General features: G+C 40.6%; 1 protein-coding gene across 4 annotated transcripts in view; it reads right to left on the reverse strand.

The window, feature by feature from the left end:
• The window catches only part of agap3 (ArfGAP with GTPase domain, ankyrin repeat and PH domain 3), a 122,184-nt gene that overhangs the window by 57,511 nt on the left and 42,157 nt on the right, over positions 1-22,516 (reverse strand). For 2 of the 4 annotated variants that reach the window (XM_039815358.1, XM_039815360.1), the window contains exons 2-4: positions 9,190-9,248; positions 5,571-5,658; positions 2,192-2,277 (exon numbers count right to left, since the gene is read on the reverse strand). In XM_039815358.1, the coding sequence (XP_039671292.1) occupies positions 2,192-2,277; positions 5,571-5,658; positions 9,190-9,248 (233 nt within the window). Of the gene's footprint in view, positions 1-2,191; positions 2,278-5,570; positions 5,659-9,189; positions 9,249-17,475; positions 19,515-21,162; positions 21,299-22,516 lie in introns of those variants that run through there. The other 2 variants (XM_039815359.1, XM_039815357.1) reach the window with 2 other exon arrangements.

Consider the following 22,516-nt stretch of genomic DNA (forward strand, 5'->3'; position numbering starts at 1 on the left):
AGCGGAAATCAGAGCATTGCCAGACCAGCTGCAAATGGAAGCACATGGTAAACTCACACATCTTTTGAGTTGATACGATGAATGTGTTGCAAATAGTTGCTTATTTACACATCCAGCAGACATGGAGCGACATTAGCAATCATTTGGAGTCATGTCTCTGACCACTGGAAAAATGTAAGTCCAATATTTACTAGGGCTGGGTGATAAATCGATTTTATCGATTAACTCGAATGTGTAGTTAACGTCGATTTATTTAAATGAAAATCGATTTTCTCCTTAACATCCGCCGACGCTCCCTTCTGGGCTCCTGTAGCTCCAAACGGGCTCAGCGCATTTGCCATAGAGATACACTAACAACATGGCAGCGACAGGGACTAACATTAATTATAATATATATATATATATATATATATATATATATATATATATATATATATATATATATATATATATAAAAATATAAAATAACTAGTCGTTTCATTACTTACTTATCTGTAATCTCTGCCGAAATGACCGGCAGCTCGTGGTCAATGGAATGCTGCTGATACAACCGAGCTGTGACAGAGGACTGTAGCGGCTTAAACAACTAGCAGTCGCTGCTCTGTAGCACGGAGCTCCTCTTCGACGTTTCGTTTTTACCGCTAATTACTACGAAGGAGCTTGCTACAGGTATGCTACATTCAAGACACCATGGGATGTTAATGTATGTTACTCAGCAACAGGTGAAAATAGGGGCAAGGTTGCGCAATAACGTTTTGTGATTGAACTTTAGCCATGTTTAGTTGTGTTTGAATAACAGCTTTATCTAGTCATCTATGTGTGTAAGTAGGTAGTCGCAATGTAAATAAAAAAGTTAAAACTTGTTTTGAACAATTTCTTTGTCATCTGCAGATTGATTTTAAGTAGAGGGAGAAAAAAAAAATCTATTTAAATCTTAATCTGATTTTTTTTGGAAAAGATCTGGGATTTTATTTTTAGGCCATATCGCCCAGCCCTAATATTTACTCTCCTTTTAGCTCTGTTGCACTCTCTACCAACTTAGGGAAATATATGGCTCCTTAGTGGCTAAATTGTCCACTATGTTTACCAGGTAGTCGCCAGCTTTGTCTGTCTGTCTGTCGTTGCTGGATAGTTAGGGTTTATCAGAGCTTTTTAGTGACAAACATCCATCTGCTGCATCTGGAAGTGACGTTAAAAACGTTTACACTCTTAGAAATGTTATTCACGTTTCTTTGACGCTAAGATTAAGTCGCCAATGCTGGAATTTCACTGGCGTGCTGTGACGTAACTCCCCTCATCCCCTCTTACGCCTGCTGCCCCCTGGTGAACGGATCGACTATATGTGTTCTTGAGTAACCACGATTGGACAATATAAAAATAGAAACAATCGCCTAACCCTATTGTACTTTTAACTCATTTCACAAACTTATTTGACAGCTTTAGTTATTAGCAAGACTTTAGATGCAAAACATGTAATTAACAAATACATTATGATCCATTGTTCTAAATTTGAACCATCCATGAATATATAATATATAGAATTTTTCTAAAACTTGAAAACAGGATAATCATGATACTGTACAATCATGCCAAAATGAATTTTAGAATGAATCCTTGACTGTTTGCATTCAGAAAACCCAGACTGGATGAAGTAGTATAAAATATAGAGGTCCTATGTTAAGTACACTCAAGTCATACAAGGGATGTAAAACCCAACACTCTGGTAAAAGATCGCTCGAGAATAACAGAGTATAAGTGTCTGATGCCTGGCATTACAAAAGGTTGGATTACCAGAAAGCACTTCCTTAATTTACTTCCTTTGGAAAAGCATGGCATAGTGTCAGTATGACAATATCTGTCATATGACTTAGTCTAAGTGAAGCCCACTTTGGATGAAACAGTAGCTCCATTATTCTTCATATGTAACATATTACTACGGCGATTAGGTGCTGCATTGCCCCTTTGGCCACAAAAATTATTTTGGCTGGGCTTACTCATTGATCCATTGCTGCCCTTTGAGTGCTTTTGGTAGAACACCCACAGAGTGCTGTCACGCTGCTCTAAACAGTCCTGCAGAGAAGTAATGGTCTGTCTCTAAACAGTTCCTGCCTGCATGACCGTTTGTGGACAGTTACTGTCTGACACATCTTGCAGCTTAAAGAGACATTTTTTTCAGGATCAACACTCTTACCTGCAATTCTGGAGGCCCTCCTTCATCTCTGATTAGAAGTAGATAGCTCTGTCCATCCACCACTATTTCTTTCTTGAACCGTCCACCTAAGGAAGTGACAATTATTAATTATTTATTATTAAACAGTTTGTTCAGGGTTACTCTTATAACGTGTTAAGTCTGTTCTAGTGATGGTAAAAGATGACATTGGAAAATTGTCTTTCTTAGTATGTAATAACTGACCACCAGGGGTTTCCCAAAGAGAAAAACATTGCAGACACATTGCAGACTCATAATTGCAGACTCATTAATTATAAAAACAATCAGATTGTTCCGGATACCAAATTTAATATCAAAACACAGCTTGACATGGCTCATAAAAGTTTGGTGTGATGTGTATGAGTTGAAGTGCAGTTCTCAATTCAGACCCCTTGAATGTGTTGATATTAGGATCACATGCTGACAGGAAACCAGGTCTCTCTGGAGCCAATTACGTGGGCGAGAATTTGCCATTTAGCGCATCTAATGCACAGCTGCTGGGAGTCCTGGAAAGGCCCAACTTTAACTTCACTTACATTATCACTGCATGTGCTACAGAGGTTTAGAAGATTGGTTTTCACAGCATTAACATAACTCATTACACTTTGCAATAAAATAAGACAAGATGAGTAATTTTAGCAAAGAGACAGGAAAGGAAATGATGGGAGATAAAATCAGAAGCAAATAAATTCTGAACTTGTGTGCCTCAGGTCACCGTGTCCACAGGAGAGTAGTGACGAGCTAACGCTGAGCCCCCGTGTCGCCTTGAGTTTCTCTCTCCTTTATTCCATTTCTCCTCTAATAGAAATACATATTCCTTGCCGCTAGCAAAGCTGGCTGCAGCTAAAGAAGATATAAATGGGAGAACTACGCAGTAAATTAGAATGTGCATATCATTTGAATGGTTTGCGATCCTTCAGAGATTAAAAATATTCAAATGAGAAAGTAGTTAGGCTAGAAATGTCCCTGGGAGTGAAAACAGTGCCTTATGAATACAAAAATATGCTGAAAGCCATTTGACAAAATTGAATAAAGCACAAATTTAAAAAAGGTCTAGGAATGATCATGAAATGTATCAAATAAATGGCTAAAGACAGAAAATGTGCAACACAGAATAAAAGCACACCTGTTACAATTATCAGATTATCAGAGTTTCGTGAGCAGACATGTTAGCTAAGATATTCAGATGATTAGATAATAGAGTGTCGGAGATCACGCTGTGCAACCAGAATATCAAGAACTACAGATCTGACATCACAGAGGACTGTAAGGGCCATACAGTAACTGGGGCCCTGCCATGTTTTAATAGGTGGCCAGTATTCCTGTCTCAGCAAGCAATACATATCCACTTGAGCCACACTTCCACCCTGATAAGTCCACTTTAGACCGCTAGGCAAATAGGGGATTCTCCCAGCATTTTGCACAGGCTCTCAAGCCCTGCTGGATGCTGGTTGTGTAACAGAGAGAGATTCATGTACCACCAGCCAAGATTTTTTTCTTTTTTAACTCAAGTCACAGAGCTTTGGAGATTCAAACAAAGGACTGAGAAACTATGTGTCTGTATGTTTCTGAATCCTGTTTAAAAAGGGAAAAAGATGAGAAGGATCTCATTACACGGTGAGAAAGACTGGATCAGAACGATACAGCAAACCATAGATTTATCAGAATACAGAGTTTGTGTGAAGCTTGGCAGCACGTTCATATGCCAGAACAGATTATGGAAAGTCTCTCTGAAATCAGTATCTGTAATGAAAGCATATGGCTCTGGTGAAAACATGGGTGGAATTTGAAGTAAACATCTCAGTTACGTAATCATCCAGAATGCTGTTGTCTTTATTTAGAGCTGAGCTAATACAATGCATCTAATGGAAAAAGCCTGTGCTGTGAATAAATCTTTTATCATAACACTTTTCTACATCATGATGAAAAGCAATTATGAATTATTTGAATGTGTTGCTCAACCTTACATAAAAAGAGGCAACTAAGAACCTTGCAGACAGCCTACAGAGAGACGGTAAGTTGGTAGGCACGGTTAACACGCAGTAAGCATACTCTGCTTACACGGAGGCTTAGACCTTGACACAAAGCCACAATCCAACGGAGCTCCATCCGGTGTTGCTATGGCAACACACCCCGGTACTTTTTTTTTCAGATATCATAGCAAAAGCCCAGGAACAAAACGGTGTAGAAACAGCCATCGCTGAACCTTCCTCAGCTGGGCAATGCTTCTGCAATGTAAATACTCAATCTGGCGTAAAGCCAGAGTTGAAGCACATTCAAAAAACAAAGAAAGCCTGAGCAGCTGCTAATTATGAGACAGGTATGTTGTATCACAGCAAAACGCAGCAACGTGACAACAACGCTTGTTCTGTTTTTCCTGCATTTCCACCATTGATTTCTCAAAGACTAATTAAGCTATGAGGATTTTCTCCCTTGGTGCAGCAAAATGCCAGAAACTAATTATGCACTTCATGTCTCATCCTCACTATAATTACACTTAAATGAAACACTGCAAACCCCTCAAATATAATCAGTTAACTCTGGGTTCGCCAACATCTTTATGGATTTCAGAGAAAAGGACTTATCTTTCAGGCCAGAAGGGGGCATTCTCATTATGACTCTGACGATAAAATGAAGAATATCTGATTTCAAATCTCAGAGTGAATTAAAAAGACGAGGGGTCTCTTTCTGGAAATAGACCTTTTCTTGTTGGAAATAGAACTTCCTAAACATGGTAAATTGGCTCATTCACCATCAGGATACCTGGGGAGTAAACGGTTTATGATTGTGATAAAAACTTTCATTTACAGTCCCAGAGAAATGTGAGGGTTTAGTTGTACCTTTGTGTTTTAATAATGAGTCATCTTCATAGCCCAAATTTACTGTAAATGTTATGCTTTGTCATTATCTCGTAAGTTTAAATGGATACAAACTAGTTAGAAAAAAATATTCTCACAAGGCACCATGCTTCATGTAAATATCCTAATACACCCATCCTAATATGGTTATCCGTCTGTACAGTGTAGCAATTAGTGCCAACATGCTTGACTTTCTTCTTGTGAAAAACAAAAAAAGTATTTTACCAGCTGGCAGGTTTCTGTATAATTTCACTCACTTCAAATGCTTTTGAAACCCATCAGATTGTCATTAATCTAATAACAACGCTTCTTAATTTGTGAGATGAATCAAAGGTTTTCACTCGTCAACGGCCATGTATTTTATAAGAAAAGTTGTGAGGTAAATTAGGCCATGAAAGCCACAGTAAACATGCTGCATGAATCTGAATCTTTGTGATTTTCTTTGAGTGTCTGACATGTTAATAATCATCTCCTGACCTGCATCTCCATCAGCAAACTCTTACCTTCAGGAGACTCCTCCTGCACATATGTGCCCGTCAAGTACCGGTGGACCAAAGCCGACTTTCCACTGGACAGATTTCCCACAATGCCCTGCAAGGCAAAGAGCAAAATACTGTGATTATTACTGACAGGTCAACATGACAGGTACTAGCATATGTAAACTTGAAGGACCACAATGGGGATCTGACAAAAAAAGTGTCTGAAGCTTTTAACCTTGCTCAGCGACTATTTCCACCGAGTGAAGGTAGGTTTATGGTCGCCATGGTGTTCCCGGCTCGAGGTGCATGAGCCAGAAAATGACGTTATGTCTTTCGTCTCCAGGGCAATGGCTTCGCAATTTGTCCAGCGCGTGGTCGTGTACTTCTACATTTTTGTAACTCGGCGCACGGTGCGCATTCACTTTCACCATGGTTGGCTGGGAAAACTGGCCGCGCTGGTTGGCCTGTACAAACATCTCTAGGATTCTTCATGTACAGACCACAGGGGCATTTAAATGGCCTTAAATATGTGGTAAGAGAGAGCTAACACACTGTGAAAATAAAAAGGCATTTTGCTGGAGGGTCTAACGGAAAGAGTGTCTGTAACATCGAGAGGCAGACAGTAATTTCAACACGGAGATAAGCGACAGTAATGTTAATAATTATAGTAGACAAATGCAATATTTGCCGGTACGTCAGTGTTTATCATGGATGTGTTTACTACTGTTCCCGGGAAGTAGGGTTGTACGATATTGACAAAATGTGATAATGCGATATTGATTATGAATATTGCGATCGATATTCATTTCGATATTTTTAAACATATGTAAAATTACAAAAGTTATGGGAAAACACATCAAAACAGATTCATAACAAATAAAACAAGTTTTCTTACAACACAAGGTTTATTTCATATTGGACTGGTAAAGCATGAATAAATAATTAACGACCTATAGAACGATGTTTACAGAACAGGACATGTTTTATTGGTTGTACAGAATAAAACAATAACTAAAGAACATGTCTACATGTCTACATGAACAGGACATATTAGAAACAATAAAAAATATATAAAAAATATTGCATACTTATACACTTCGATATAATACTGCGAAAACGTGATATCGATATAACGATATTGAGTCGATATATCATCATACCAGGCAGCCTGCTTTTCCTTTACTATCGCTCTCTACTTCTCTACTACTTCTTGCTTATTCGCAGATGATATTGTTTGTACACCTACTGGCGTTTCGGCGTCGAGCATAAACGCCTGAGTGCGTGCTCGTAGCTCGCTCACCACTACGGAGGCCCGCGCCACGATGTCTTGCGTTAGTATAAACAAGGCTTAAGATCACGAAATGTGGTCAAAAGCTTTAGAAATTCAAGGTTAGTGGACTTTGTGTGCGAGACTGTTTTGTTTCCAAGGTCAAGAAGGACCCTTCAAGCTCAATCATGACATTTTCTACAAACTGTATTTACTTTTTTGCATCAAGAGCTATATTATCAGAAATTAAAATTTTTTTCCATGAACTGGGTAAAAAAAAAAAGTTCCCTTCATTTTGGCAGTATCAAATCTTAGTTGTACAAGTTTCCTCGAATGCATCAACCGGGAAAAGTTTTCAAAACAGTTTGTGCTTACAGCAGCATTATAATTAGAGCCCAAGTGATAAATCAAAGGCTGAGATATTTGTTTATATTAGTTTATAACCAACATATTTATATTGGCATATACGTAAGAATCTAAGTAAAGAGAAATTGATGTAGTATCTGCCTCAAAAATGTCGTATTGGTTTGGCTGTAATTACCATGCAAACACAAAATAGAAAGGTGACTCAGTTTTCACTGTGATGGATTGCTGCTCTATAAGTAGATTTCCATTACATACTGACATGAACTGAAACAAACTACTGCCCGGAAGGTAGAAAAATCAAACAAAAAACGTATGGTATGCTTAGACGGTGGGAAGTACATTTTGTAGTTAAGGAACAAAACCCTGAACACCACGATTTGGTACTTTACGTGGGCTGTGTGAGGTTGAGACATTATGAGGAAAGTCCTCTAAAATGCATCAGTTTGGTTGCAATCTTTCCCCTGCTTCCTCTCCTTGGTGTCTAGACCAGTCCCAGCTACAGCGCCTTCAGGCTGATGCATGGCAGAGGGTTGCTGATGATGCCAGCATGTCTGGGAACAACAAAGGCTGCAACATGCCTCATCTCCTCCCTCTCCTCCTCCTCCCCCTCCTCTACCCACCATCACCCTCTTTTTCTTTAGATCATTAGTGGGTGTTAAAGTCAGGTATGGTTCTAATTATAGGGAGGTTTGAGGCACAAGAGAAAAGATCTGTTTAAGGCCTTTCCCAGCCTACCCTCTCTATAATTGAAGTATATATATATATATATATATATATATATATATATATATATATATATATATATATATATATATATATATATATATCATGTGGTACCCCAGCAGAAAAAACTATGAATAAGCTTTAAGTTAGCAAAAGATGTAGGCTGTGTGCAGTGAAAGCAATGAGTCGACAAAAATCGACTTTGAATGTACCACTGAACCAGTGGTCCTGCTGTTTTAACTGTTCGGCTTTGTGACCTGCTGGTATTATAGCCTTAATAAAATCAAAAAGCTGTATTAGCACTATTCCAGTACAAACCCTTTACTCTTCTTTGTAGATGTTTGGATTTGATCTGGGAATATTAAAGAGTGTGGATGTAATGATCAAAAGCTGGCAATAAAATAAGGTTTGACCACAGTTTAGTTGTCATTATAAAACTACAATAGCGGGGTACAGGTAACTGTTGTAGCAGATGTTTTAGAGGTTTTCTCACCATATCAACTAATCAGCAGGAAATGTTTTGACCCCACTTCCTGTCATTATTACTTCTGCATGAAAAATAAACTTCTGACAAACTTCTTTTCAGTATGACCTGGTTGCTAAACATCAATTCTTTGATCGTTCTGAAAAGAATGATAGCTATTTTGAGACACTTCATATAGTCTTTTGAGGTCCATTTAACAAACCCCTGTGTGGAAGCAGCCAATTAACACCTAAGAAACATTAAAGGAAACAGACGCATTTAAAGTGTTTGAAGCCCAAAAAAGCAAGTTTGTCTTTCAGCTCCTTGTGAATTCCCCTTTTTCATTGCAGTGAAGTTTTTTCTTTTGCAAGATGCCAAAACAATGAATTCACCAAACACAAAAAATATTATATAAACTGTCAGAATGGTGGAGGCAAGTTTTTTCAAGGCTGCTAGTCTTTAGGAGTGGAAGAAATTAAAACATGGAAGGATGTTAGTTGTGCATTTGGCAGTGGCTGTGTGTGTGCGCTTCACTGGCGGGTGGGATCAGACCCAGGATGTGTCACTAGTCTAGCCCAAAACTGTCACTCATCTTGCATCCTGCTGCAAGACACCCTGCATCTCCATGCCAACGCATCTCATTAAAAATCACCCAGTACGTGCCAGGGAAAAGTCCAGCCAATCTCTCAACTGTTCCCTCTCTGTAAAATCAGTATTACATGGACAGAACATGCTTTCCCATTGGCATTCAAATCAGTCAGTAAAATGAAACCTCGGAGGGCGAATAAACCGAGGGATTGTTAGAAATATAAAAAGTTACCCACCACTTTCAGCTCTGGCACTGACCGACTCAATGTCCATTCCTGGCTGTTGACGAAAGAGTCTAAAAGGAAAAAAAGACAATAAGAAATTAAGTCAAGCAGCATTGAAATGTAATCCATCAGTTTGAACGCATTTGACCCCAGTTGCAGATTATATGAAACGAACCGTATTTCCCAGATGGTAAAGTGACTATACAGCTACAGTTTATAGACTATCTGTAGTGTGTGCAACAAGTTTTATGATGGATTCAGCTGTCATATAGATATGATGAAGCCTGTCTACAGTTTGGTCAGGTATTTTAGTACACTTTGACGTACTGGGGGATACATTTTTGTGATACGTTTTTATACAATGTTCAGTGTCATTTCACCTAGTTTTTCTATCTATATTTTATAACCTGCACACAAAAACTCAGCAGTTATACAGTGGGATTGTGTCAACATTTTATAAAGTTTAGTGTAGATTTGCAGAGCCATGCTGTACCAAGTTTTACTGAAGTTAAAAGGGTCAAAAGGTTAGAAAGATATAGCCTTTCAAACTGGCAATCTTTCAAGCTTTAATGATGCCATACACTCCAGGCACAGCAATCTCTTTCTTTTCCTATTTTTCATTGCACTTTATTCCCAAAAATGTCTATTTAAACAATGTGACTCTAAAAATAACAACTCAACACATTAGAACTGCAAAAATATGGAATAACTGGTTTCACATTATCATTCAACATATTTGTATTATGGACAATTGTTTGAACAGAAGCAATTTAAATAAAGCCAAATTGGGCTTTTTAAAAAATCACAAATCAAGAAAGTAATCAGCAAATCAATCAAGATCAACAAAACTAATCGGTGGTCACCGAACCAAAACAACCAATCAGTAAACATTTCGCTTTCTCCCTGACCAATTGGCTCATATCCACTTTTGTTTATGTATTTACAACTTGTAAAAACACACAACTGCCAAGAAGGAATTGTGAAACACCTATGGTAAGTACAATCTATGCAGCCTATTTTAATATAAGGTTTCAACACAATATCTGAACAGGATTTAGCTAATCCATTTTAAAAGACAGCCATTACCAGGCTTGATTCAACTTGTTTGGTTTTCCAGTGAGTTAGAGACTTTAAGTGGATGATCACACTTTGAAAAAGGGCAGTGGGAACGAGCATTATAAAGAACAATACAAACCCTCAGAACTAAAAACACAAATGGCAACTCCACAAGCGGTGTCTGTTTCCCACAGAGATGGAGAACACAACTATGTGTCATAACAACCATTAGAACAAAGACCACCTTCCTGTTTTGGATTATGACTTTCTCACCATCTGAACCCCCCAAGAAGAATATACCATCTCCAATACGGGAGTGTAGACACCCCGTCTACAAGCAACAAGGTGTGTAATACCAGGTGAACCCCCCACACCCCCTTCCCATGTCTAAACCATAACAATTCCAAGTGTTCACACACTAAACAGGGAGCCATCATTACAGTTAGCCTGTTTGTTACAGCAATGGTGGTTTCCTTTAGTGCCCCAGGTGATGCCAATATAAAAGGAATGACAGCATAAACAGTAAGGTAACCACTGTCAATATAAGATGTGTTTATATTTTCTCCCCAAAATGTATGCTAAAAGCCTGCATGACTCACAGCTGGGCAGACCTGCGCCAAAAATTCCTTTACATACTACAATTAGAGTTAAAAAAAAAAAAAAACTCGCTAAAATGTTTTCTGACCTTTATTTACAAAGAGGCTCGTGCTTCTCTGGATGTCTCACTTGTTGTGGGAGAGGAGAAAAGTTCATTGCTAACAGAAAGGCCTTTCACCAAGAAAAGCATTGTGTGGAGCAGAGTAGTCTTTAAACAGCACGCCTCATGTTAAGCCCTCTCAGTGTGGGTTTGACATGTCTGAACACGAGGGAAGACACCCATCTGATTCAGTTTCAGGTCACAGCTCTCTGAGACGGTATCAGATAAGGTTACTGCCTTATTTTCTTGGATTTCCTGTTCTTTTGTATTGACCTATTATTTACAGATGCATTCCCTGTACTTTATATGATGATTTTTTTGGAAATATATGTTATTTTTCACATAATTTGAGGGTTGATAAAAGTTTACAGTCACAACTAGCAATTAGACAAACACATCGAAAGGTTTCAGTGTTCAGCACCTACTGCAGTAACGCAACATTAACAAAGAATCAGAGAGAAATAAACAGAAATAACAATTAAGTATAATTCTTTTGTTTAAATTAACAGAAAAAAAGCCACCAGATTCACAGATGTTTTTCTCATATTTTCCTAGTTCACATAATCAAACTTTTAAAGAGGGACACATTCAAATGAAGGCCAGTCCATAGATAACCATGCAGGTTAAATTAAAGCCCCTTTCACACATGCACTGCAAATCCTTAAATTATCCAGACATTACCCGGCGAAGCAGTATGTGAGAACACAAAAGTCCAAATTACTTGGATCAGACAACCCTTCTTTACCCTGCCACCTTCCTAGTACAAAGTCCATGTAATCTCCGATTGAGCCCAAAGTGTGAGAAGTCACAGCAAGCGAGTGGGTGTGTTGATGACGTTTCATGCAGCTAGCGCAAAACCTGAAGAAAACAAACATCTGAGGGTGAAGAAGAATGGTGATTTACATAAAGACAGAAAAGAAAATGTGTAATTGGAGAGACGATGAGATTCGGGAACTTCCGTCGCTAAGGGCCAACGTAAAAATCGCCAGACATATTCAAGAACGACAAGAGACTCAGCTGTTTATGACCAAATTTAAATCTGTACCCTACGTGAATCCTACAATGAACAGCTCCGTGACACGGTGTAATCTGCGTAATGGAGTATTTCCAGTAAATGAGAACGCATCCGACATGGATAATCTCCTGATGTGTGCTATATGTGTAAAAGGGAAACTCCGGACTATTAGTGCGCTCCATTTATTTCAGAACTCGGAAGCTGGAGCTGGGAATGACGTCACACACGAGTTGAATGTGTTCCATTTAACAAGTCGAATTTTCACCGTGGGGTATAGCCAGGTTAGCCATTACCAGTTGATAACAAAGCAGTACGCTGTCTTTTTGTGCATGCCAACAGCGTAACATGTCCACTGATAGAAGTTGGACAGGACGGTGTGTAAGAATGATCTAGTGTGACACAAATAAGACAGAAGGGCTAATAAACTGTATGTTACCACTGTATGTTAGCTTTCACTAATGCGGGGCAGCAACGTTGGATTTTGAGCTTGTGGTACTGTGAGGTTGTTCGACTTCCCAACTCGGAAATCCGAGTTTGGGGGACGATTCCGACTTTGACCTCAGAGAATTCCGACTTCCGAGTACAAATGGAACGCACTGTATGTCGAGAACTGATTCCTTGGACAATGTCCGGAGTTCATTTGTGAAAACGGCTTAAGTGTCATCAAAGGACAACACAGTAATGGAGTTGCTGGCTGCTGACAAGCACTGCATTTCTGGAACAGCACACTCCCTTATTATTGACCATAACAACACCACTTATGCTTTCAATGACATAAAAATACTAACAAGAAGAAAGGAAGAGGAAATGAGGAGCTTTTACACAAAGTTGGAAAGGACCTAAAACCTGTGCATTAAAAATCGTTGAAAGGAAATCATTTGATACATTTCCTGTCACGAGCACACCCATTACAAACGGTAACTGCCCAACTTTTTCCATTCTTGGAGCAGATACAGTACAACCAGTTTGGTCCCATGCTAAAAAAAAAAAGCCCTAATTGAATCCATGTGCTCTGTATTACGTCATTCTTTAACAATGAGTATCCCTACATTACTGTGTCCCAGAATGCCTATGGAAACAGGAAGCCCCTGCATTTGTGATGCTTAAAGAGGACACCAGTGGCTTTGTCTCTGCGAGGGGGAAACTGCGTTGCCAGCTTGTTTGTTAGGTTTTTCACTTCACTGCTCATGTCAACTCAAATAAAGATGACCATTCTGTCTGAGGGTAGTGAAGCACAATTGCCCCCCCACTTATTCCATTTCATGAGAAAGGAAAATGCAATGCGAGCAAAACCCCATGCGTATGGCTGCCTGAGCGTGTGCATGTGCATACATGCGGGCATTTCTACGTGCAGTGAATCTGAAGTGGTTTTTGGAATGAGAGGACAACCTTGAGGTCGAAACTTCCACTCTGACTTTCCAACCATGATTTCCCACTGTCATAGATTACAGAGTGAGAATTTAGCTAGCAATTAGTATTTCTACTTCCCTTATATGTTAACCTCATGACCGACCAACCAACATTCCCTGTCTGACTTCTTTCATTATTCCCATCTTGACAAAATGTTCCTGAATCATCTTCCTATTATGACTGCTCTCCAGAGCCATTTACACAGCAAACAACCCAGTCAGGGTCTTATTTCTGTTCTTTTAAGCTCCCAAATACTAACCTCTTTATTTTATCAAAAAGGTAGTAAGTGACAAACACAATCAGCAGAGAACAAAGAAAAACTCTTTATGCCATGTAGTCTAATGCGTTCTGGATGGCCTGCCCTACTTAAAGCCTTGTGTTGTCTGCAGACAGGCATTGATCACTTTGACAAAAATAAATTGGACATTCTGGTTCAAACAGGATTCTCACTTAACATGAGATTTGCCCAATGCACAGGTTGACTGGCTGATTTGTAGAGTTAGGTGAAGAAAGTGTCGGATTTATCTTTTCTGCCACCCAAAACATTGCATGTGAACAAACTGATGGGAACAATCAACTGTGAACTAAAAAGAGAAAAACTGCATACAAAGTGAAGGAAGATCTACAAATTGCAGACCTTAGCTCAAACTTCAAACAAACAACAGTTTGTAGACGCATTGGTGAAAAACTGTGCATGCCGGGGCCCCTTTCAGAAAGCAGGTTTAGTGAAAACTCTGAGTTTGTTAACCCTGAGATGAGGGAAACTCTGGCTTTTCTGTTTCAGAAAGAGAGGTAACTTCACCTCAGGATCAGTTACTATGGTAACTGAGCCTGTGAACCTAACCTGGTCGGAAGCAGGTTTTCTTCAAGAAACCTCGAGTTTGTCTCAGTCTCCTCCCTCTGACACAGCGTGCATTCATTTCCTCATTCATTCATTCAGTATTTGTTAATCGACATGAATAAAACAAATTGTGTTGGTTTATTAACTGTGTTAGGCAGACTATAAAAGTTTTTTTTTTTTCTAAAAACTTGGCATTTCCTTTTGTTGATGATCCCGTTGATGAAGAAGCTGCTTTACTTCGCAAGGTGTTATATGTCGGGACATGATATTGAAACCCCGACATTTTAATTTCCAGATAACTTCCTATTTGAGCTGTATCGTTTTTCTTCCCAGTCTGTTATGCAGCCGAGGCTACATAACCTTATCCGTCCTCATATCACTAACGCCACCCATCGTGGGCACTTACATCCCAGCAGATTATTTGTGTCACATTATGTTTTTTTTGCAAACGGCAGTTGTCTTTACAACGCTGGGGATACGGAGAATATTAGTAAAGCCACTGTATAGCAAAGCGCCGTCAGAAGAATGTGAAAACGTTTTTGTAGTGTTCCCTGGACACAAACCAGTACGATCCATTAAAAGGAGTTCCACAGTATTGCAGGTGAATGATGTAAACCCTTTGAAATAAAAGATTATGAATTATAATTCGGTTAGTGATGGTGCTGCAGCCTCAGTGGGATTAGTAGGCCTAGTACTTTTTCGTCTGCAGGATTGCACCTAATGAAATAGATTATAGGTTCAATACAATTTCACCAGTAATATTAGGCTATACTTATGATTAACTATGGTATACACTATATTGGAATATATGCATTTAGCTATTTTCTCCCATGCAAATTCTCTCTCTTTTGCAGCAGCCGCTGTGTTGTTTTTTTAACTCGCTGTATGTGCGCATGAGTACGTCGGCCGACCCGTTTGCTTGTGGTTGTTACCATGGTGAATCGTAGTATCATGGCTCCATTCATGCTGCCTTTTTATTGTGATGCACGCGTGTGAACCTACTCTGAGTTGATTGAACCAACTCATATCAGCTGTTCTGAAACCGAAAACTCAAGAGTTTCCCATCTCAGGGTAAATCAACTCAGACATCAGGATTAGACTCAGTTTGTTAAACCTCCTTCCTGAAACGGGCCCCTGCTCACCTACTAAACCACAATCCCGAAGAACAAAATGTACTCTAGTTGATATTTACAGGGGCAGATGCTCAAATATGAGTTATATTTAGTTATTAATACATGTCCTGCAACTGCATCACTTTTCAACATCTTGCTGTCCCCCCATTTCTCCTGCAGCAGCTGAAAGGGCATTATCACAGTGTTACCGTTTGTCCCAATTTCCACGAAAGTGTCCATTTGTCTTGAAAATAATTACCTGCTGGGAGTCTGGCTCACCCACCCCTGCTGGCATTAATGAAATAAGCAAATGCATCTTTTAAATTAATCTGCAGATTATTAACCCGGCAGACTAATTTCAACTGCAAGGTAAAGTTGATACAGGAAATATTGTTGGCAGGGATTCACAGGAAGTGAAAGAGATAGTAAGGGAAAGCACAGGGAATTCCATCCTCATTAAATGTAATGTCAGATTTAAGATAAAGGAGAATGGATGACACATATGGGGGATTTTCTTCAAATGTTCAATACCTGTAGGTAGGCCTAATGGCAAGTCAGAATAAATACGCATCAGTGAGCACTTTCGGTCTACTGGATCCCATTGACACCTTATACTAAGACTTATTACAGAGTTCTATCTACAGTCCCATTCCCCTTATTTCAACCTTCAATAGATACTGTAAGTGCATTGCTGACCACCTACGCTGCATGGCCACCCACCCCTCCTCCAGAGAGCCCCCCATCTCAGCACAATGTTCCATGCATCCATGGGCTCGTCAGAGTGGCTTTGTTCATCCACAGGTGGGGGTGGGGACGCATTCTGCACACCTCAACCCATCACTCTGTATCTCCCTTCCCCCAAACCTCACAAGATTTAGAAGTTATCATCAGGAAACACTTGAACTGAGTGTGTGTGTTTAGTTTTGTGAGGGATGGGCTTCAGCTTTCTGGATTTAATTTAGGAGCAAACACTTAGGCAGGTAGCAACAGGCGGCGAGGCCCGCCCCGGGGCACTGAACACTAAACCTAACTTTACTCAGACTGATCGGCACACCTACATTCCTAATGCCTGACTGACTAACTCTGCTGTGGAATAAATGGACAAATACCACTGACACTCCACCACAGGAATAGGTATCCTAACATGTCATATGAGAATACAAATACACTGGGAGATCGGTTGACCTCAGGACCCATTGTGAGTGTTATGCTAGCATGAGAAGGAAATATCTGCTTTGCTGGTTCAAAAGTTGGCTTAATGATAATAAATACAGGATATGTGCACCTGACATTGGTAGAAGTCATTACGTTGTCACAAATGTCTAATTAGGTCTTCATGTGAAGGTGTGAAATTGGATCTTGACGCACAAAACATAAAATCGCAGCTATTAATTCAGATAGTTACACATATTTATCTCTCTCCGCCTGGTCTTCCAAGCAACAGGACAAACGGACTCCATTTTCAGAGTTAACCTTTAAACACAGTGCTTAAGTCGTCTTCTTTTCTCCCCATCATTATAGCATGTAAGCCCTCTTAATTTAGCCCTTCTAGGCTGCCAAACGAATCCCCATTACAGCCACTAACTGCTTTAATGCTACTGCTTTAAGCTGTGTCTCTGTGAGGCCAACAGACAGAATTATCAGTACTCCCATGTCCTGTGTCTGGGTAACACAGAGACAATACTGGAGCTGTTACACCACAGTTGCGCCACTGGAAAAAAAAAGAGCTATTATATATATATATATATATATATATATATATATATATATTATATATATATATATATATATATATACATACATATACATACACACACACACACACACACACACACACACACACACACACACACACACACACACACACACACACTATACAAACTATACTTACCTACTCAATTACTGAACTTTAAAGCGGTTCACACATGAAAAACTCTGGAGAATTAAAGCACCTAAAATAAAAATTCCAAAGGACTCTCTGGAACCAGACATTTTTGAATGCCATCCAAACTCACAATTCCCCATGTGTTTTTCATTTGACTGTCCTAAAAAAAGAAAAGTGCACTTCCGTGTTTCTTTTGAGCTGTAACTTTCTGTGCAGTGAAGGAGGGGCTGCACATGGAGAACTGAGCTGAGAAATAAAATTCAGCAATCTTGCAGGTCTTACCTTGACCTTTGTAGGAGTCGATGCCTGCCAGAGTATCTATGGCGACTGGCTGTGACTTATTGTTCCCGGCCAGGGGATATTGGCCGGCTTCTTTGCTCTGGGACTGCTGGGTTTCACATTTGCCAATGTATGGCTGCTCTTTCCTCCTGAAACGGTTAGCTATGAGCTGCCATATGCTTGGTTCTTCCTCAACTGGTTTGGAAGAAAGTTTTGTTGGACAGAGGGGTACCTCCATTACCGTGACCTTCCCTCTGCTGTGGTACTGAATGTAATGCATGCCCCCATCCTCAATCTGCTCACTGGAAGTTGGAAGCATTCTTCCTGTGAGGTATGAGAAAGGCCGTGGAGGCACTGTTGTCTCATCAGCCGTACTTTTAGTCAGAGAGCACTCCTTTAATTCCCCTTCAGACCCTAAAGATACTTTGTCCCGGGGCCGGGTCCTTCTGATTCGCAGGCTGAGGCTCCGTCTTAAGGTGCTCAGTTTACTTTTTGGAGCATCAGATTTACTGGATTTGGAAGAAGTCTTTGCATCTTTGTCACTTTCCATCTCCTTGCTCTTATCTTGAGGTGCTTTGCCAAAAAGCTTCCAACGAAAGCCCCCTTTGGGAAAGCCCCCTCCATCGCTGCCTGTGTGGCTGCAGGTTCTCTGGCTTTCTATCTCATCATCAGAGCCCCTTTTCCCCAGCTCCAGTACTGTCATACTGACAGGCCTAGGCTTCCAGCTCCTCTGGCGGAACCTGGGGGTCACCTCTGCGGGGACCCAAGGCCGCTGAGCCACAACAGGATTGAGGCCATCCACAGCCCTCAACTCAGCCTTCCTGTTCCTGTTCTGCTGGTTATTTTCTAAAATGCCTGCCCTCTTGAAGGGTTGCTGGGTCCGGGGCTCTGACAGGACTTGGCCTGGGTCTGCCAGCATGCACACACTCGTGGGCCTCCGCAGCCGCCTTTCTAGTTCAGGTTGACAATCTATTTGCTGCTTGACTGAGTCGCCATACATGCTCACCGTTCTCCTACCCAGCGGGGCTTTATCCTGACGCGACCTTCGCAACACGGCCCGGGGCAGAGAGCTATGTCCTGCAACAGTGCCATGTTCCCCAAAGATAAGCCCTTTAGCATGAACGGTGACAGATCGTAATGTTGAGATATGAATGTGCTGCTCCTGGGTGTCTGTCTGAGCGGCTGACTCTGCCACGTCTCTGCCTTGTTGTGAGGAGTTACCTGATTTTTTGGAGGGCTGTTTCAAAAACCTGTCTGTCTTCATTTTTTCCTCCAACTCCTCCTCATTCTCCTCCACAACTACCTCCTCTCTTTGCCTTACAGCTCTACCTATGAAGCTCAGGGAGGGCCACCTGTCAAGCTCCTGCCGTGCCCTGCCCAGCCTGGGGCTGTTCTCCATTGGCACTATGCCAATTATCTCTCCTCCTGGCTGGCAATTCTTAACCAGGGTGTGGGTGACCCGGCCCATTTCCAACTCTGACACCGGGGCATCTCCCTGTGTTTCGTTCAGGATTACAGAGATGTGATAAACGGTTTTCCCCTGCTGCTGTTGGCCAATAGCTGTACTCCTAGGGGTCGCATCCACGGTCCCACTGCTAAGGAATAGCATGGCACTTCACTCAAACTGATTTACACATACATTCTCATTCACAAGCATGTAGCAGAAGCCAATGTTCACATTCTGCCCAGGAGTTAAGGTTCAGCTCTTGAAGTCCTTCATTTGAAGACTAAATTCCTATGCCAGGCATAATCCTTCACCTTTGACATGGGAAAAAAACTTCAAACAAGTTAGAGCAAAGCCTCGTTGCCAGCTGCATCCTCTGGCTCCTTTACTCACAGAGGCATTTAGATGGTAGCTGCTTTCTCCACACACTTTGTTCTACCTGTCTTGCACAGGCAGATGAACAAAAGAAAAACTGGTTATCCACAGCTTGTTTTGCAAAAACGTCATATCTGTAATAGCTGCAAAAGTTGCAACTTAAAAAAAGAAAGAATCACCCTTCCTCCTTGGCAAGTTACGTGAGCAATCCTTGTTGTTAGCGGTGCAGACAAACCCCTTAATCTCTGAGCTCTTGCTATGCAGAGCATGAGGGAGTGTGTCTCTGTTTGAACTTTCAGCTGCCTTCCAACCCCCAGGACACTTGGAAAACAAGGAATGGATCCCATAGGCATTAAACACACCCTCCTACTTTCTCTGGAGCTGCTAGTAGCCCCAGAGAAATAAACAGACAAACATGGACATGAGTTTGAGAGAAGACGGAGCTGATTACAGACACTGCTGTAATCAACAGATTACCAGCCACGAATGGACACTTTGTGTATTCTGACCAATGGCAAAACACAAAAAGGTGGATACTTTCCCATGTTTAAGGGAAGAAGAGACAATATAGTTCACTATGTTCTTTGTTAATTTATCCACATTTTAGTGACCACCACGTTGTATTAAATTAAAGGGTCTAGAATAACTACACTGATTAGGTTGTACACAGTTTGGTCATGATATCTTTGATAGGGAAAAACTTACACAATAAAAATGCCTGCCTCTCACTACAGGAGAAACTTAACTTGGTAAAATGAAGTATCCACACAACTACACACCACGCTTCCAGTGTTCCCACTACAGAGCCCACACACAGTGGGAGAGTGTAAGCTTAATGGACCAAACAGCCTTTACAAATTCTTGTTCCATTTCCTATTTTTCACAGCTATGATGCTTTGGTGAGCTGAAATGGGGCCATTTTTGTAAAGAGCATCATCTGAATCAAGCAAGGTTTTACCTGCTCAACTCTGCAGCACTTAGTTACAGTGCGGTTTGGGCTGGAACACTGCCCCTTTGTGGTCAAAAAGAGAAAAATGTTGGTAGGAAACAAAAAATGGGGCATGTTCCTCCTGATGTTGAATTGATATCAATTTAGCATTAACGCTAACATTGGTATAATTTGCTTGAACAATGTTTTTATGACACAACATCAGAAAAACCCTCTATATTTGGATTATATTGAAACCTCTCATTACAACATTTTCTATATAAGATACAAACCCTGACACAGGTGCATGATCATTTAGCATTATTGCTTATGAGGGATTTTGGCAGAGAAAACCTAGAACAACATGGCAACACTGACTGCCCATTCTCACAGTGCGTCACTATGGGAAATACAGTATAACCATGACTGCGTCACTAAGGGAAATTCAGTATAACCATGATGCTGGAAGTTGCAGTATAAGCGTCACAGCAGCTTTGTGCCAAAAGCTGATTCTCATCAGCACTTAATTAAAAAAAACCTTTTTCTCCACAAAAACACCCTGAAGCCTTCGAATAGCTGAAATGCTGATCATTTCTTCACGTTGAAGGAAAAACATGCCCCAAAATGACATTACTTTAAGCTTATCTAAATCAAGGCCTTTGCCATTGCATCTAATTTACAGTACGTGCGAGTACTGGAATATTGGAGGTGTTTCTTGGTGGATTCTTCCCTTTTGTGTTCTTATCAGCAGACCAAGTGGTGTTAGAATCGGAACAATTGAAAATATTGAAGGTGTGGTTCCAGGAAACCTTTCCACACATACACAATGAGGGAAATCTTGAGGTTTCTTATGAGAGACAGTATTAAATATCAACAGTAAAATGTCAAGATGCCTTAACAGTGAAGTTAGGTCCCATCTTAAGATGGCTTTGCTGGCTTTTACCTGTGTCTAGGAAGCAGGGGTTTGGAATAATATGAGTTTCATCGTAAAGTAAGCAGTCCTTTTCGCTCCAGTGGATCTGGTGGTGTCGAGTTCGTCTACGACCCCCAAAGCACAGCAACATAGTCTACCTCAAAGGGACTTTTTTATTACTCACAATATAACCATTCGAAAAGAAAACATCCAGGAGCATAAGATGTCCTGTGTCAGTCCAAATTGTTGGTCATGTTTTCTTATTTTCCTCTCCTCGTGGGGTTTTCTTTTGCTTCCATCAGGCATTGCTGTGAAAATATCATTGTAGCTCAATTCTCAGTTCCTGCTGTCGCTTTTGTCCAGCATGGCTGCAAAAAAAACCCATCTCTTTTGTCAGTTGCATCATGCTGTGGCCATGATGTGCCTTCCATGCAGACCTGATAATGCGGTTACCAGCAGAAACCTGATCGGTTATTGGACAGTAAAAGTTAATCCACTATCCTGTTGTCTCTGTTGCAGGTCGGTCCAGAGGAAACCTGCGCTGTGTCAAATCCTGAGATTTCAAAGTGGTGACTTGGTAACAGAGCTTCTCTTGTGTGCTCCTCTTTCCTCCTCTGTCCCACAGCTAAATGTTTCTCCCTCTTGTAACCGTATCTTGATGGCAGGGTTTTTCAGAAAAACTGGATTAGCACGTTTTGAGGTTCCTGAATTACCCTCCGCCTCCGTATCTATGTGTACAGATCAGCCTCATTGTGAGCAGATGTCATTCTGTGTGTGTTAGCCATATATCCATTTATCTGTGTCACTTTTACAAACAAGAGTGTACTGTTGGTTTGCCAACATGGCTCTGAGCTGACTTTGCCCTTTACTTTCTTAAGGCTACATTCAAAGTCCTTACCAACACAAAATATTTTCTTGGTACTTTTTTTTTTTACAAGTCACCTCTGTCAGAAATCTTCCTTTGTCAGTAAATGTCATAAACCGAAAGATACAGGTGCGCTCAGTAAGGAACCGCATAATGATTCGAAGATTGCATTTTTCCAATTTCTTTCTAAAGCAACAAATTCCTACAAGAAAAATATTGTCAAAGTTTGAGCTAACTAAATTAAACTAAATCCTGTCTCCATGCCACAGTCACCTACTGCGGCTGGAAATAGGGAGCGGTTCAACTTGGATAGGTTTTCACAGTATCATCAATTATCTTCAGGGCTTAAGTAATTTCAGGGGTTGTGATACCTTCTGAACACCTATTAGCAGGAAGCACGGAACGGATACGTTTGAACAGCAGACATGACAGACCGACAGCACTGGTGTGTTTATATAAGGACATAGACGTGCGACAAGTGCTGGTGTTGTCTAGCCTATTGCATGATTATCCAAGTCA

The sequence above is a fragment of the Perca fluviatilis genome, chromosome 11 (assembly GCF_010015445.1).
Source record: "Perca fluviatilis chromosome 11, GENO_Pfluv_1.0, whole genome shotgun sequence".
In the NCBI taxonomy this organism is placed as follows: Eukaryota; Metazoa; Chordata; class Actinopteri; order Perciformes; family Percidae; genus Perca; species Perca fluviatilis.